Genomic DNA, 17867 nt, shown 5'->3' with positions numbered 1-17867 from the left:
TCCCCAAGTCCAAGGGATGACCCACTGAGATCCCCCTCAATTTTCCTTTCTTTAGACTTAAAAAATCCACAGGGAATCCCAGCTCCCCACTGTTGTGCCCTAGCCTTTCCCCAAGTTAGTCAAGTCTGGCATTTCTTTGGTGGCCCAGGTGAGGAGCCACTGCTGAGGCTGCAGTATTACCTTCCTGGATCGGCTGCGCTGTCTGGCTCTTGTGCATCAGAAAGCGGTTGAAGATAGCGCTGTCGCTAGTCCCAGAACGGCTCCTCCTGTCTGCTCTCACTGCCTCCACGATGGACTGGACCTGAATACGCAGCCTGGGAGACTTCTCCTGGCAAGGAGACCAAAACAAAAACCTCAGCAGGCAACACACACTGTAGCCCCTGCACCCATGAGCTGCACAGACTTTTCCTGTTCTTAGACTGTAATTCTGGCCTGGAAGCACCTATCTTCCATAGCAGAAATTACTTCCCTGATGTGCATATGAATCAAGATCACTGTGTAAAGTTGATCTGCTGCGAGACAGAGGATGTCTTTGTTCCATTGTCACATCATGTTTCAGGCTACGCATCTTCCTTCCCTAGACATGGGACAGGTCCCTAGGAGCAAAGGAAGCTACTTACCCTGTAAGGACTGAATCCTTCCCGCTTGGTTCGCAGGTAGTTGGAGAGGTTTCCATACTTGCAGAACTCAACAATAACCATTAGTGGACCTGGCAAGAAGACACCAAAGGTCAGGGGAAGAGGTGAAGGCTTGGAATGGTCAGAATTTGCCCTGAGTCATGTTTTGTGCAGCCCCGCTGAGATGGGGCACCTGCTGAAGTGTGCACAGACACACCGATAACATTCCCCACGTGTCCTTGTGGTCACACATGTGGCCAGCAGAAAGGGCACAGGGGATGAGCACTGATCCCTGGGAGCAGGCATAGCCTGTTGCCCTCTGATATTTACCATTGGGTTTGGTGCAGGCACCCAGCAAATTCACCACGTTGAGGTGGTTCCCGATGTGAATGAGGATCTTCAGCTCTGACATCAGTGCCTTGTGCTCGCTTGCGGTAGCTCCCTCTGGAAACACACAGACCATGTCATGATGCTTCCTCACAGCTTTTCACTCCCCCTCACCACCCTTCTCTTATCAGAGTGTTATTGTGAGCCTTGCCGAGGAGGCTGTGACCCCAAAGCCTTGGTACATTTTGTTATTGCATGTTTCCATATGAAATGTCAGAGCCTTGTCTGGAGATCCCAGGATCCCTGCTGTACTGCGTAGGGTGCTTTGTGTTGTCCTTTGCAGGTGCAAAGGACAACACAACCTGTGCCCAACATGTTTGTCCTTGTGATAGCTGTGCAAGGAAGAAGTTCACTTGAGGCTTACATACAGATGCACACGTTTGACAGAGACAACAAGCCATAAAACAATTTGAAGGAAAATTAGAAACAAAAGGGTCTGAGTCTTTTGGTCATGACTGAAAATAGGAACTGTCTCAGCTCAAACCCAGAATATCTTTATGATTCCTCTCCAATAGCAAACACAGTCTTGTGCGTCTGCCAGCTCTCTGTGCCACATTTTCTCTCCAAGTGCCTAATTCATATCAACTCTTGATCCTTTGTTTTACCCTCAGGGCGTGTTCTCTGGTTTTATGTGCCTTTTTCATACTTCTCTGCTTCCCCATAGGCATTTTGCCTTACTTGAGAATTTTTAAACATAGTCTGAGAGACAGAAGCATCCTCTTGAGCTGCAGCTGATGGGCCAGGTGACAGCCATGCCTCAAAGGATTGTAAAGCAACCTTGCATGGCCAGGCTTCCCTCTGCAATTGCTGTGCAGATCATCTGTACACTTGCAGTGTAAATACTGCTGAAATGAGCCATGACTCGGTTTCAACATACAGGCCACTGCTGACCAGAGACTGCCTTGGTATTTTGTTGGGTACCAAATTACAGACTAATGTTCTGGATGCCTCTTTCAAAGCATGGTCATAAAAGCTTAAAATCTCACTCTGGATTGACCAGGCTTTGGATGCAAAGCCAAGGCAGCCCTCAGAGCTAGGTAAGAGCTGCAACCTGCTTCCTTGCCCAGCTCTGGACCTGGCCCATAAACAGGCACATTTGGAAGAAGGCAATTGGGATCAACACTTCCTTCAGTGACCTGCCAAAGAGGGGCTCTGGATTCTTGCTCATCCTCTGAGACAGATCTCATTCTTTGCCTTTGCAGACAGCTAAATTTCCTTGAAAGCTGAGTTCCCCAAGTCCCTGTTGTCTATTCTGCCACTTGCCTCCCGGTGCAGCTGAATGGGGCTAAAGCATCCATGGGAGGACACCAAGAGAATCAACTGTGTTGAGGCCAGAAAGCCATAAATTAAAAGGCTTGGTCCAGCTCCTCTTCCCTGGCTCAGGTCTGGCTCAGGCAGAAGTACCCAGGAGTGCTTGTGGGAGAGAAAACATTTTCCAGGGCCTTAAAAAACGCCTTATACCAAAGACAGGCATTTAAGAGCAGAGATTCCTTGGCAGATCCTTTGCTGTCCACTCAGGTTGCATATTATGCTTTGCTGCCCACATACCTTTCAGCATTTTGACTGCTACGGTCTCACAGCTGTTACTTTTATTGATCCCAAACGCTGATGCTTCCACCACCTTCCCAAAGGCACCATGACCCAGCACCTTACCTATGGGCAAGGAAAGAGGCAGCGTGAGGGAAGGCAGGTGCAGCACATGCAGAATGGAACACAAAAACAAAAAACCCAACAGGAAATCATGGGAAGAAGAAAGAAAAAAGGTCATAAAGGAAAAGGAAGGAGTGGAACTTGTGCCCTTCCCAGGTGGCTGCTTGCTCTGTCGGTGAGAATAAGAGAAAGGATGATGGGAGGAACTGAGACAGAGCTGGCATGGACAAAGCAGAGGAAGGAAATGGCCCTGCAGAAGTGAGGGGCTGTTTGTTGCCCTCGTGCAAAGCGTGTGGGAAAGGTAAATGTGACACCTTGCAGCAGAGCAGCCAGGGCTAATGTCACTGCTCTGTGTCTCAAAGGTAGTGTGCAGCCCTTTTAGCCCTACCAGACAGACAGAAGAGACTACAAGCGGATGTCTCATCATGAGGAGGACAGTGGATGCAGTGGTCCTGAACTTGGGGTGCCTGCTGTGGACTGAGCCGTTCTGTCCAGATTGCTGGTTAGAGAATATGGGCATGGGCTTCAAAGCATTCCCAGAGGTCTCCTGGCCTCAGTGATACCTGTGAGGGTATACTGGGAGAGTCTGGGCTTCCAGTTGGCTCAGATCTGTCCGCAGTCAGACCCAAAGAGATTTCCCAGGCACAGCTGGGCTTTAGGGACAGCCTGGGGAAGAAGATGGGAAGCTTGAGGCAGAGAGAAGGCATTAAACACACAGAGATGTGTAAGAAACCTGGAGGGTGAGTTTGAAGGGCTGGTGGGCAGCCCTGGCTGCAGCGCGCAGTGGCAGGGAGGGGGTCTGGCTCACCTAGGCGCAGGCGGTCTCGTGGGAACTCCCACTTGCTGGAATCATAGGGCAGGTACTCGCACTGCTCCTCCAAGGGCACCTCACCAGGGTCCATGATGATGGAGAGGTAGCCCGTCTTGATGTCTGCGTGGGCAGGCTGCAGGAATCAGCCAACACAGAGGGTGAGGAGATGCCCTCCCTGCACTGGGTGCTGACTCCCAGAGGGGATTGGGTTCCTTCACCTGCCTTGACCTGCTTTCCCCTGGCAAAGGCCATTTGCTGTCACCTCCTTTACCACAGCCCTTATGCGCCCTGTCCTTGGCAGTGAGAGCCCTTGAAGCATCCCATGATAACCTTTTTTAGTGGATGCTGTCATACAGCCCCACATCACAGCAACGGTGTTGCCCCAAGCCCCACTAAACCACCTCCCCTGCCCTGGGGCAAAGACAGTCACATACCCTTTTGATGTTACAGAAGATGAGGATAAGGAGGATCCAGAAGAAAACGGCGATAACCCCAGTCCCGATCAGGATGACAATCTCCACATTGGTCCTGTCATCAGAGCCTGTGGGACAGGAGGAAAATGGTAGCTTCAGAGATTCCCATTCCGTGTCCCACCTCAGCTGTCCCTTGTGCACGATCAGGCTGTGGGGAAACTGGGGAGGTGTGTTTGCCTGAGCTAAACATGATCCTCCCGTGAGAGCACCGTGCCACCAGCAAGGCCTAGGGGCTTTCACTGCCTCCTGGTGTCACAAGAAAGAGACATGGGACCTTGGCCATGCTCCTAATCCACCCATTCGTCCCCAGGGGTGTCGTGGCTGCTGGTACCTTCCACGGAGACACTGGCCGAGGAGTTCACACAGCCCTTAGCGTTGCAGACGCTGCACAGGTAGAGCCCAGCGTCCTCCTCCCTCACCCTCTGAATGCTCAGTCTCTGGTTGAAGTCTGCCAGGTCGATCCCTGTAAGGCACAGAGGGTTGTGGTGGTCACTCACAGGGATGTGGAGATTAGTACACTGCACTCATTCAGGATCAAAATGAGGCTCCTATTTTTTGGCTGGTTCATTTTAGATGGCGGAATGAAATTGCACCAGCTGGTAGAGGCTCTCTTCTGGGGTTTGGGGGCTCCCAAAATACCCTGGAAGAGCCTTCCACAGACAGTGTATAGAGAGAACAAAACCCCCACAGACAACACTGGATGGGGGTGGTGCCCAGGCAGTCCAGCTGGTGTGTCAACCTCTGCTTCAGCTCCAGGACCTGTTCCTTTCCCTTTGCAATGCACCTGGATCCTTCCATGGGATTTGGGTTGGTCCCTGCATGAGCAGAGATGCCTGGCACTGGGCTGGGAGTAAGAAGATGAAAGATTTCTCTCTCTTTCTCTGCTCTCCAGTTGAACTGTGCACATGCACAGACAGTGCTGAGCCAGGCCCTAGGGCATAGACTTGGCTGGTGACACTGGATCAAACTGGAATAGAACATGATTAAAACCAGAGTTCAGCCAATTCAGAGAACAGGGGCCTTTGCCTGGGCACATCACCTCTCAGAACCCAACAGTGTTCAGCCAAATATGATGCCTCTGATTCACCCCCAGCCCACTGTACCTGACACTTCTTCCACCAGTTTCTCGTCTTTGTACCAGCTGATTTCGGGAACGTGGTTGCCGTCCACCTTACAGCGCATCTCTATGGAGTCACTGACGTTCACCCAAATGTCTGTCAGGTTCTGCTTGAGGCGGGGGATCTCCAGGGCTGGAGGAGCAGCACAAAGAGGAGGAGGGGAAAACGGGAAACTGATTGATCAAAGAATATCTGTGTTCCTGGGGGGCTTTGGGTCTCTGACCCCTGCTGAAGGGTGTCTTGAGAACCCAGGTGCCCTGCCTTTGCCACCTTGAGTTTAGCTTGCTTGCATGGCTTCCCCTGGGAAGCTGATGGCAACAAGAGCACCAGCTCTCCTCTGTCACTCCCGCCTGCCCTGTGGACCCTCACCCTGCACAGAGATGTATTTCTTGTGGCAGTGTTTCTCCCGGGTCTTCCTGTTCTGCACCTCACACACGTAGTCTCCCTCCTCGCCCAGGGAGATGTTGGGGATGGTGAGCAGCAAGGTGGCATCATTGGAGTCGGGCTGGAAGCGCAGCTCCCCCTGCATCTTGGTGGCATAGAGGTGGACGTTCTTGCAGTCCAGCACGAGGGGGTTGCCCTCCTCATCGTGGAGCTTGGAGAGGTTCAGCCGATACCACTGCAGGTTCTCGTAGGTGTAGTTGTCAGCGTTGCAGCTCAGCTGTAGGTCCTGCCCCTCTATGGGCTCTTCCGAGGGCTGGGTCTCAATCTCGAACCCGTCTGGAATGGCTTTCAGGAAGGAAATGAACATGTGAATGAGTTTCCATGGCTGAGCTGCCAGACACAATGAAATTGTCTCCTCGTCTCAGCTCTCTGAGACTCCTCTGTTCTCAGCCAGGCTGAAGGAAACCAATCTAGAGCAGAACTGTGACATGCAAACTTCTAGTGACCAACAGCTTAAGTTGCACCCAGAGAGTGCTAAGGGATATGCTGAAGTCCCAGGGTCAAATTAGGATGGGATCACAAATCAAACAAGCCTGAATTAGGCTGTTGCTGCTCTCAGCTCAGCTGCAGGATTCTGGATTGCAGATGTCCCTGCTTTTGTATGTGCAGGCGGTTACACAGCCAGGCTGGACCACTGCACACGCAGAGCATTACTGGAGCAGTGACTGCAGATGCTCATCTGCCTCCGCAAAAGCTGGTGGCTCTCACAGCACAGGTACTACCTATGAGGGCCATGAGCCCAGGCTTCTGGGGTCTGTCCAGAGAGTCATGAAGATAAGCCTCTGCAGTGTCCTTGCCAGGCTCCCTGTCCCCAGGGGACAAGGACAGACTCTCACCGGCCCGGGGTACCACTGGCAGGAAGACTATGCAGCCCCATATGGGCTGTGACTCCAGCCCACACTGCCATCTCTCAGCTTCCTCCCACCACCACAATCCGCAGGGACCCTGCCGAGGGGCTCAGGCCAGCAGGACCCTGCCTGGGAGCGGGGCGGGCAGTGCCACTAGAGGATGCTCTTGGACCAGGCACATCCCCAGCCCAGGGAGCTGCCTTAGCCAGCAGGACATCCCCAGCCCAGGACCTGCCAGAGCTGCTCCAGGACCTAGGCACAGCCCGGCTCATCCCCAGTGCCTGCCAAGCTCTGCCTGTGCTGTGGTTCTGGGATCTGCTGCCAGGGCTCCAGGCTTTTGCCACTCAGCAGAGCTCTGGGGTAGCCCTGCTTTCCTGCTGGCTTCCCAGTCACTGTTTAAGGTGCTAACTGTGAATGACAGGACTCGACAGGTCCCTAGACTCTGCCTATTTCGAGCAGAGAACTCAGCTGATTGAGGTGGAAGGGATGTCTGCAGTACTCACTGGTCACATAGAAGTAGATCAGCCGCTCGTCTCGACCCACTTTATTAGAGGCGATACACTTGTACATGACTGAGACGTTGGCCTCCTGGATGGCCAGTTTGCTGACTGTCTGATGGGGGAAAAGAGCATAAGGAGAAGTTAGAAAGAGCCACAGGGAAGAGAATTAGGATCAGTGCTGCTCTCTGGCAGACAGCAAAGCACACAGACAGCCTGGCCCCAGATGGCAGCTGTACCTGGGAAAAGGTTATGCAAAAATAGCCCCTTATTCAAGAGCTCTTTGTGCATTTCAAACCTCATCTGCTGGCTCTAGCAACAGCAACATGGTTTTATTCCTGATCTCTGCTCCTTTTTACGGACCCCAGCCAGCATATATGCTTCTCTGTGGGAGCAAACTTCTTGCTAAGTCCTTCAGGTCACCATGGGGACAGGCCTTGCCCAGCAAGGGGGACACAAATATGATGCTTTATAACAGTGGGGAGAAAGGGAAAGGACACTGAAGCTTTGATTCCCTGAGCCCTCTGCAGTTAAGTGACTACTTAGTGTCCCACAGAGTTCAGTGGAGTTTACAGGTACTTACAGACCTGCAAGCACTCCTTTTATCCATAAGGGGAAATCAAACCCGTGAAAGCATTCTAGCTCTCATCAATTCAGGACAAGCTGTCATCTTCTCCCTTTAAATTCCAAGTGCACATAGACATGGTCCTAAAAGCTTCTTCCTCCTTCCCTGTGACTGAGATCGGGCAAACAGCCAGGCTGCTGCTGTCCTGGGAGCACAGACCCAGGAGATGCTGCCTCCAAATAAGCCAGGAAAGGCAGCTGGGGAGCCAGGCTTGCTCTCCTCCTCCCAGCGGCTTGCACGGCACACATGTGAACTGCCAAATGTGTTACAAGCACTCCCCTTAGAGGAGATCTGCAGTTTGAAGCACAGGTTACTCCTCCCTCCCAGTCTGAATGACATGTTAATCCCATGCAAAAACTCTCTCTAATGAGAGGGATTTAAAATGCAAACATATGGTGTTCCTACAGGGAGACTGCTTTGCCTTTACTATGCATCCCATAGACTTTAGGCAGCATTTCCGTTCTAAGTGGCAATGTATTACCCTGTGTTAATCAGAAGGAACAGTCATTCATTCAGTGCATATTCAATACAGCTGAAGTGACCTTATTACTAGTACTTTTGTGCACTGCCTTTTCCGTTTCTTGGGGTTACTCAATACAGCTGAAGTGACTCTATTGCTGGCACTTTTGTGTGCTGCCTTTCCTGTTTCTTGGGGATTTTCCTTCTAATCTGCACTGTTACGTTTGAGTTGGGGTTCCTGGATTTGACATCATGCTGCTGTCTGCAGTGCATGGCTGTGCACTGCGCACCCGGTGGCTCGTTCTGGACAGAATAAAAGACAGAGGAGGATGGTAAGAGAAGACAGGCAGAAAGGAGAGGGAAGAGAAAGCAGATTTGAGGACATAGCATCCCACTGCAAGTGGAAGAGCTCTCTTCTTTCAGCACTCTTGCACATCCCTGGGCTGCACAACCTAATTTGGACCTCCAGGACAGTTACAACCAAATAGATGGAATGAGAAGAACACAGCTGAGGAATAGGAGGAAGACAAGAGGGACAAGGAACAACGGAAAAAGGGAAAGATCAAAAGGGATCAAGAGTCACAACTGGAGGGGGACACAAAGGCTTCTCACTCAGGAGCGCCCACCACTGCTGCTCGCCTCCCCGAGGGACACCAATCCCTGCCTCTCCCTTCAGCTGCTCTGGGAGGAGCAGCATCTGTCCCTGCCACCCTTTTGGCAGAGTGACGAACTCCCGGCCAGGCCAGGGGACGGGAAGTGCCTTTGGAGGTGTGTAGGAAAACAGGAAGTGACTTTCGGAAACAGGGGCCCATTTGTTTGTTCTGCATCCCTCTGTGAGCGGCTGGTGCCCGACACCAGCGGGAACAGGAACCCCGTCATGGCGCAGACCTGACACTCGCGGCTACCAGAGAGACAGAAAGAAACAGGCAGCGTCTGGCTGTTGGTGGGTCACACGCTGCAATGAGAGAGAAATGTTCCTTCCAGAGAGGAAACGCTGTGATGGAGAAGCGGGCTCTGTGGGGCACACGTGCTCTCCCTCACAAACATGCAGCGGATGGACACCAGCATCTCCATACCACTCTCACCGCACCGGGATGGGGACACCTGGATGAAATGCCCCGCTACACACATGCATGTCCCAAGGCCAGAAATTTCCTGGTCGGTGTGTGATTCCTGCTCTCCTTTCCTGGTTGCCCAGGCTGCTCTGCAGGGTTTGGTTCTCTGAAAACAGCTCAAGCAGGAATGCTCAGAAATGGCCACGGGAGCCCCCCCCAGCGCACGTCCCCCATGCCCTCCTTTGCTGGGTGCCCTGGGTTCAACAGTGATCGGTGCAAACCCTCCTGCACAGTCAGCCCCAGCGGGAGCCTCTCTGGACGCAGGGTAATTTCTCAAAGATGACAGCTCTCCCTCGCCCCGGGGCTGCCTGGTACTGTGCAGCCCCAGAGCTGGGAACAGCCGCTGATGGTTTACTTTAGAAGCAGAGGTGTGAAGCCCTCCCCAAATCTCTCTCTGCCAGGCTTCTTTTCAGGCCACTTTTGCTGGCTGACTGCAAAGGATCCCTCCGAGGGTGCCTGCCTCCAGCTCCCCGCTCCAGGATGGGCTTGGGGCTATCAACCTCACCTTGTTCCGTCCCTCCACGAACTCCACCCAGGTGTCAATGCTCTCGATGGGGTTCACCGCGTCCTGCTGTGACACATCTTTCCAGTCCTTGCACTCTGGCATCCGGTCCCGCTGATGGCGCCTTGCTGCCCGGTGCCGGCTGTTGCTAATCCAGCAGATGGGGAGGAGCAGGAGGAAGAGGAGAGAGATGGAGAGAGGATCAGCTGGGCAGAAAGCAGCAAAAATAGCTTTGTGTCTGAGAGATGATGTCCCTGTTCTCTAACCCTGCAAAATTTCCTGTGTCTTCCAGTTACACAGTTCTAATGTGTTTTACAAGGGTGCTCCAGGATCACAAGCGAGGCAAACATCTGTAGAAGTGACAACTGAGGCAGGGAAGAGATACTGGTGTCCCAGGCAGTGTCTTCACCCCCAGGTCTGTGGTTTCATCCTTCCCTGCTAAAGGTGGAGATAGGCAGGGGTGAAATTGGTTCATGTGTGCCTGGGGCAGTTCTTGATGCCCCTTTGCTCAGCAGCAAGGCCCTAAATCCCTGCTGCAACTGTGGGTCAGGGACGTCATGGACTGGCTGAGTGCTGGCCTGGAGAGCTTATGGGGCAGCACCAAAAGGTGCTCCTGCTGCCCCTGATTCAACAATTACCAGGAGGAAAACATCCCAAGGAGATGGTGACAAGGAAGCACGGGGGAGCTGAGTGCCCAAGAGCAGTGGCAAGGGTGTGCGCTGGCAGTGTGGGGCAGAGCGCTCAGCGGGGCGAGCACATCGGCGAGCTGTGTAAACAACAGGAAGCTAGAAAGAAGCCTCCTGCATCCTCTGGAGCTATGCTAGGCAGAAATACGGTGGCCTTGGGAGACAGTGCTCATAATTCATGGGCCCCTCTGCTTCCTGACAGGGCCACAGTGCACTTGCATGCGATGGAGAGCTCTCTGGTGTCCCTGGCTTGGCAACAGCCTGTACAGGACTGCTGGACCTGGCTTCCTCCAGGCACCCTGATGTCCTCCACCCTGACCGCTCTGGCTACAACTCCACAGCATCCCTTTTCCTTCTTCCTGTGAGGCTGCTGCTAAAAAATGTCATTGCAGCCCTGCCTGGTGCTGCCCCAGCTTCCCAGGGCACAGGCAGTGGGCACGCACCCTTCCTGCCTATCTCTTGGTGCTGCCTGCACAAACACCCTCCTGGCAAACCGTCCTGGCAGCTGGCAGAGATCTGGTACTTCCCCCAGATTCAGCAACTCTTCTCCACACGCAGCAGCTCTTCTTCCCTGCCTGTGAGCATTTTTGCTTCCATCACTACCCAGTGGAAGATGAAAGACCAACAGATCACAGGGACCTTAGAGTACGAATGGGGTGAGCCTCAAGCTGCCATCTCAGGGTCTCAACAAGGGACTGTGATAATTTCTCCTGCAATCTGCCTCAGTTTCCCCATTAGCACAGTGGTGAGCAGTTCTATTGCAGTTACTGTGAGATATGGCTGGGCCATGAGCATCCCCTGCCAGATGCAGATGGCTGTGGACACAGGGGAAGCTGTGGAAGCCCTGGGTGTGTGGGACCAGCCAGGCTGGGCAAAATTCCCACAAGGCACACAAATGTCTCCAGTGGGGTCTGCTCTGCCTCTCCACAGGGTGAGCGGGTGCACGGTGCTCTGAGCTATCGGTGCTGTCCTCCTCTTCCCATGTTGTGATTGAGAGAGCAGAAGAGAGATGGCCACAGAGAGGACACAGCCACGGTGCCCAAGGAACCCATAATGCCATGCCGCTGCCCTGCTAAGACATGGGTGTTGGAAGAAATGGCACTTACAGGCTGCGTCGGGAGAACATCCGACAGGGCATCCATGGCCTCCACTGCCACTGGATCACCTCTGGTGCCGGGATGCCATAGACCGTGCAGGTGAGGGCCTGGGGGCTCCTCCGGGAGTAGATACTGGGGGAAGAGGCTTCCTTCTCATGGATGCGTGGAGGAACTGCAAGGATCAGAGTGACAACGTGAGTGGTTGCAGTTTCAGCTGCTGCATCCCCAGCCCAGGCACAGCCCTTCCCAGGTCACTGTGGCTCTCAGGGCGACTCCTGGGGAGCTCAGGGCTGCCAGGCACAGCAGGTTATACTTAGGCAGATTCAAGTGACATCATTTCTCCTTCCTCTGCAGAGTGTGACTGTCTGGATGCTGAAGGGCTCAAAAGCACTGTCTGGGAGCCCCCAGCACAGGGCTACAGAGCCTGCTGGAGACAAATCTCCAAGCGGCAGTGCCCTTCCAGCACTTTTTATGCTGGCAGCTGGTTCCTGCACAACAGGGACCAGTTTCTGCCAGGGGAAAACTCCCTGGGAGCTTCCCACCCAGAGGAACTGCTCCAGATCCAGGCTCCATGTGTGTTGCATCTGCCCTACCCTCGAGTCTGCATCGGACAGGGTCACCCCCAGCAGCAGCTCCAATGACAATTGGGAAATGGCTCCTAAGCAAGGACATATCCTGCCCAGAGTGACGGAGCCAGGAACAAAACTGCTGTATTGCCCAGGCCACAAGGAACCAGCCTCATTGTAACCAGAGCATCACTCAGCAATGGGGGAGAAGGAGATGATGTAGGTACCAACTGCTTTATGAGAGCAATGGGGACTTGGTCTCGGAGCAGCCCAAAGGCTGGGGCCATGGACTCAGCACTCTCCCCCTGGCCCCAGCCCTGGCCTTCTCTTACCGTTGACGATTAACTGGAGGCTGATGCGCTTCTCCAGCCCCGCCAGCCTGTTCCGCAGAACCAGGGTGTATGTCCCAGCGTGCTGCTCCGACACATCCTTGATCTGCATTGAAGATTGAGATTGCTTGGGAATTAGCTTCCCATCCTTGTACCTGCGGGGAGGCAGAGAGAAAATGCAGCCATGGGGAGGAAGTGTCCCACTGGTGGCTGGGCAGGGATTTGCTGGTCCCCACTAGAGCACAGTCAGGGTGCCCCCTGCTAGCGCTGGGGACCAGAGAAAGACCCCTGGGCTTTCCCTGGACCTGAGTGACAGGTCTGTGCATTGTTGTATGGATGTGTGTGGGGTTCAGGATGTCGTTGCTCTGCCCTGAGTATTGTGCAGGTGCAAAGCTCCCAATCAGCTCTGGAAGTGGTGCAGCACGATATGGTGCACAACCTGGCCCACTCTCTTGGTCTGCTGGACAGCCATGATCCCACTGCACGGGGACAAGAGGGGCAGCTCCTGTGGGAGCTCCACTTGTCCCCTCCAGACAGCACAGAGCTGCCAAGCCAGGCCAGGACCTTTGTTGCTTCTCCCCCAGACCTCACCTCCTCCCATCTCAAGCTGTGCAGCTGAGAGCCAGGGCAGGTGGGAAAAATGACCCCCATAGGTGGAAAAAAAGCGGTATTTGGGACAATCTTGACCACAGAGAGACTTAGCAAGGAGGCTGGGTTACGATTCCCTACTTGGCAGAGGGAAGGAGGAGAGAAGGTAGCTCAGGCTAAGAAAGATGCGTTACCACTGGAAGTCTGGCGGGGGGTAAGCCACAACTTTCACTGGCAGCTTCACGGCTTCATCTCCTGCAGTGGCTTCTATCACTGGGCCCTTCCTCCACTCCACATTGATGAAGGGCTTTTCTGTAAGAAAAAAGTTGAGCATGGAGGAGAGGAGAGCACAAAGGCTGTCACCAAGCTCTGCTACTCCCCATGGGGCCCAACAGCAAGAACCAAGGACAGGCAGGGTGTTATGGCAGTGCAGTTGAAAACGGCTACTTCTCTGAAAAGATGAAGTAAAAATAAGCAAAATCCACTATTGTCCCATCTGCCCATATGACACCCAGCCCCTCTTCCACATCCCTGTTCCCAGCAAGCCCCCACCCTGGAGCAGAAGGGAGTGGGTGCCAGGCAGAGCCAGACATGCCAGCACTGTTGGGAGCCATCAGGGCCACAGGGAAGCCGTGCTGCCTCATGACTTTCTGCTGCCAGGTGACAGCCACCCAGTGCTGATGGTGCCTGGTGCCAGCCACACTACAGGGACACTGCATCTGCCACAGGGCCATGAGATCTGTGTGTCCTGCCATCCCACTGACATTTGGGCCACTTTGGTATTTGCATCTCTCTTTCTGTGATTGTGCTCCCAGTGTGGTGCTGGGGTGCCGAAGGGCTGAGGGACTGGAGGAGGGCTGGGTCTCACTAAAGCAGAGTGGGATGGAGGTGCAGGAGCCCCTCTACTGATCCTTGGGCCAAGCACTGCCGAAGCAGCCTGGGGATTGTTCTGCTTGCAGCTGGGCTCTGGCTGGGGTTCTGCGAGGGACTGGAAGGTGCCGTACCGTGCACGATGATGTCGGTGCTCTCCTCCAGCATCTGGTCCTCATTGGTGGCAGTGCACGTGTACTTGCCCAGGTCCTGCTGGGTGACGTTGTGGAGGGTGAGGATACTGGAGAGCTCTGTGTGTGTCTGCAGGGACTGACGCTCGGCCTCCATCACTGCCTGCCGCGTCTGCGGGAGACGGCAGAGAGAAGGGGATGAAAGATATCAACGGGATGGGGTGTGCAGATGGGCTCCTCACATCTGCGCTTCTTGCTGCCCGGTGCTTGTCCCTCTCTGGACAGGCTTCTCTCCACCACTAACTGCTATCCTCAGGGATGGAAAGGCGATGAGTCCTGCGTGACTGACTGCCTGAGGCTGGGGTCAGAGTTTAGCACATGTTTTGCTCTGATCTGCAGCCCAGTAACCAGGCTGGGAGCCCTACAGGTACGTGAACAGAGTGATGCCCTCGGGGGACTCCTCTGTCTCACTTCACAAGAGCCAGAGGCTACAACCTCTTGGTTGGATTGGAAAGGACCTCCTCACAGGCTCTTGGTAGCCAGGGCTGTGTGGCTAGAACAGCTCCTTTTAAGCCAAGGATGTTTGCTCTGGGTTTGCACTGGTGGAAAATAAGCCAGTGTTTGCCCAGGAGCACAATAACACCTCGGTTCTGCCAGGAAGAGGGGTCTTCCCTCTCTCTGCCTTCTGCTGCAGGAGAGAAAAATGGGAAAGCACTCTGACCGAGACATCCAGGCCGCAGCACGATCAGGATCATGAAGCAGAGCCCTCCCAATGATGCGAAGAGGAACAATGAAGGGGCAGGAGGGGACGAGTCAGAGGGATGTGGTTCAGCACACCAGGAGCCGCTCTGTTTGCTAGTACCTGTTTGCCAGGGTAAGTCCACTGGAAGTGGACGCCAGAGTTGAACTCGGCCCACACGGTGCAGTTTAAGACCAGCTTCTCTCCTACTAGCAGCTCCATGGCTTTCTTGGGGTACAGCTGGATGTCATACATCTCGTTCCCTGGTGTGGAAGAGGCAATAAAAAGACATTTCTGATCTATTAACTCTTTCACTCAGACTCTGCAGTTACAGGAGGCCTGGGTTTGATCTCCTGCTGCTTGGTCTATCTCAGTCTGGCACATAGTAGAGATTTAAGCACCATGCAGAGTTTATGTAGCTAGAGAAGACCATAACAACTCTGTGTTCCACACTCATGGACTTCAGAGTCGTCCACACTGCCGCCCCCTCACCTTCCCAAATATTCACCTGCTATATGGATGATGAAGAAATTGGATTTGAAGACCTTCTTGTCGATGACAGTCTCACACAGGACAAACAAGGAGTCCCTGATCAAGCGTGTGGGTACCTGCACCCCCTTCTTGTTGTCCCAGAAAGTGCTTTTCCCGTCAGGGTGGATGAGGGCATTTTGCTGGAAAAATCAACATTTTGCCAACTGAAATGAGAGGGTAACAACATTCCCACCCCACCCCTTCCAGGCTTTACGTTGGCTAACATCCCTTTTGTGGGAAGAAACGACGCAGCCTCATGCTGTGCTGGCCTCCCGCCCTCTCCCCCCGAGGGTTTGTCATCTAGGAATTGCAGCCCCCCCATACCCTGAGCAGCCGTATCCTGCACCACAAGGCTCCCTGTCTGCAGAGTGGGCCAGAGACTTCCAGGAATGGAAACTTCTAGTGATAGCTAAGGAAACTGATGCTGATGTCCCAAACATCAGCCCCACCGGGATGAGTGCTGACCTTGGGTAGTGTCCTTCCCGGGCAAGGGAAAGGCCCCTGGCCCCCAGAGTGTCCCTGGAGGCCTTTGTACAATAGTAACACTCATCCTGGAAGGATGTATTTGCATTGTAAAAAAAAAAAAAAAAAAAAAAAAAAAAAAAAAAAAAGAAAAAAAAAGGCACAAGCAAACTGATAACAGAGTTGTTTTTAGTCATCAGCCCCAGAGCTGCAGCCTCCTCCCTTGTGGGGGTGCCAATCACCTAGAGAGTTTGTAGATCACAGAGACCAGAGCAAAGAGGGGATGCTGTGGGGAAATGGGATTAAAACAGTCTTGTTTTGTTTCATGGAGCTCCAGGGAAGAGAAGCAAGGTTGGCAGGAAACCCGTGGGGTCTGCCCAAGGGAACTGGACAGCACAGCTTCAACCAGCAAATAAAACGAGGAAGCCAGTGGCTTGTACTTTCCATGGAAAATGTATCCCATGCATTTTCCATTCCTGGCAGTGCCTGTCCCACTTCCACTTAGGCAATTACAAATGCAGAACAAATGCGATACGTGTCAGTCCAGAGTCTCCCACTGGCCGAGCTCTCACCGAGATGAGTGTGACGTTAAGATCTGGGATGGACACAAGGCATGGTACCCAAGTGTTCTCCTTCTGGCTGATGAGGAGGGTCTCCGGCTTGTTGATAAATGGCTGTTCAAAATCTGAAGAAGAGATACAAGAACAACTAAAGAGAGGCAAGAAAAGAACTGGGAAGAGGGACAAACCAGAATAAAAGAACACTTTCTGGCTTTCTTTAACACAGCATGAGCTTGCCAGAGGGAGTGGTGTTGAGCTGGACAGCAATGTCCAGCAGTCGGAGGAGACACCTGGAGCTCAGGAATGCTGAGGGAGCTGCCGAGGTGGCCTCCTCTGCACCAAACACCATAGCGACAGAGTGGCACTTCTGTGACATTCAGGCAGTGCTGGAAGTGACCTCCCCTTTCCTGGCTGCCTCAAGGTCTCTGCCTGGGTTTGATCAGGTCTTGTCCTGGGCTCAGTGCCTGCCCAGGTGGTGACTGTGTGTGGTGGCCCCACGGCAGGGACAGCGCAGGGCTGTGCTGCCCTGGTGCAGCAGCAGCAGCGCGACCTTCCAGGGCGAGGAAGTGATCCGCAGCGGAATGGTATGCAGATGTCATCCTGCAGCCACCCCGGCCGGCAGATAAATAGATGAGCTGAGCTTTTTCCAGGGCTGCCACCCCGCTGCCTTCCAACTGCTGCAAGCACAAATATTGACAGGAAGAGCAAAACCACCCAAAATTAATCAGTGAAACAACTTTGCAAGGCCAGGGGTGTTACATCAAACTCCACGTGGAGCCAGCACCAAGCAAAGCGTCTGAAGAAGGGGCTGTCCCGTCCTGAGCTGCCTGTGCCAAATGAGACAAGCCCAAGCAGGGCTCCACCGTGGAAGGGAGTTGATGGCAGCATATAGAGGACCCATCGTGCCAGGCACCATCCAGACACAGAGCAGAAAGTCCAACCCAGCCCCAAAGAGATGGCAAACTAACAGGGCAGCATGGACCCCATTTCTAGTTCTTTCTCAGATACACCAGAAAGAGCTGGTGAGCTCAAGATGCAAAAAATCTTCGAAAAAATTGGAAGAAGAGACAACAAATTACAAGGCTGCTTGGTGTCCTCTGGCAGTGCCTCACTGACGGATGACCTCTTCTGAAATATCAGCTCCTACCCGCCTGTTTCCGCAGGGACACATACCTCACGGGATGTTGTGTATACAGACTCAGCCCTACTGTCTCTGGTGTCTGTTCCAGCCAACATCTTTCCTCTGTAAGAGTCATGTCTCTGGAAACGTCCATCCAGCATGTGGTCTTGTTTGGCTTTGTCAATGCAAACTGTCCCCTGGGCAAAGGGGGCTCCATAAGGAGGTGGTGGGGCTGTCCCAGGGACCTGCTAGGGGAAATCTTATGGATTCTGGTATGCTGGAATCAGAGCAAATGATCCCAGTGGCCCTAAAGGCTACTCTTTATTCACCTGTATCATAGCTAAACCATTGAGTTAAAGTGACTGTGGCATGAGGGCCTCTGTTTGTCCAACCTGAGACTCTTTCCCTCTGCTACCCAACCCCTATACCATTGAGTTAAAGTGACTGTGGCATGAGGACCTCTGTTCCTCTGTTTGTCCAATCTGAGGCTCTTTCCCTCTGCTACCCAACCCCTACAGCTGCCCATCTAAAATGACAAACCAAAGATTAATTTGGTAATGATGCCCACTTGGGGATCCTGTTGTTCGAATCACATTGGGCCCAACTCAATCCAGCCCAGTACTCCCATTGTTATGTACATAA

At 53.4% G+C, this 17867-nt stretch overlaps 1 protein-coding gene across 3 annotated transcripts in view; it reads right to left on the bottom strand.

Annotated features, from left to right (window-relative positions):
* Nucleotides 1-17867, bottom strand: part of FLT4 (fms-related tyrosine kinase 4) — a 63601-nt gene that overhangs the window by 10695 nt on the left and 35039 nt on the right. For all 3 annotated transcript variants that reach the window (XM_014948217.1, XM_014948218.1, XM_014948216.1), the window contains exons 4-21: nt 16118-16230; nt 15061-15223; nt 14676-14815; nt 13817-13985; nt 13007-13124; nt 12228-12379; nt 11339-11501; nt 9550-9694; nt 6852-6960; nt 5426-5785; nt 5042-5188; nt 4270-4401; nt 3900-4006; nt 3463-3598; nt 2553-2657; nt 948-1061; nt 621-709; nt 181-328 (exon numbers count right to left, since the gene is read on the bottom strand). In XM_014948217.1, coding sequence (XP_014803703.1) covers nt 181-328; nt 621-709; nt 948-1061; nt 2553-2657; nt 3463-3598; nt 3900-4006; nt 4270-4401; nt 5042-5188; nt 5426-5785; nt 6852-6960; nt 9550-9694; nt 11339-11501; nt 12228-12379; nt 13007-13124; nt 13817-13985; nt 14676-14815; nt 15061-15223; nt 16118-16230 — 2610 coding nt within the window. The remainder of the gene's footprint in view (nt 1-180; nt 329-620; nt 710-947; nt 1062-2552; nt 2658-3462; nt 3599-3899; nt 4007-4269; nt 4402-5041; nt 5189-5425; nt 5786-6851; nt 6961-9549; nt 9695-11338; nt 11502-12227; nt 12380-13006; nt 13125-13816; nt 13986-14675; nt 14816-15060; nt 15224-16117; nt 16231-17867) is intronic.

The sequence above is a fragment of the Calidris pugnax genome, unplaced genomic scaffold (assembly GCF_001431845.1).
Source record: "Calidris pugnax isolate Ruff unplaced genomic scaffold, ASM143184v1 scaffold27, whole genome shotgun sequence".
Taxonomy (NCBI): Eukaryota; Metazoa; Chordata; class Aves; order Charadriiformes; family Scolopacidae; genus Calidris; species Calidris pugnax.
This window is presented reverse-complemented; position numbering and strand designations above follow the sequence as displayed.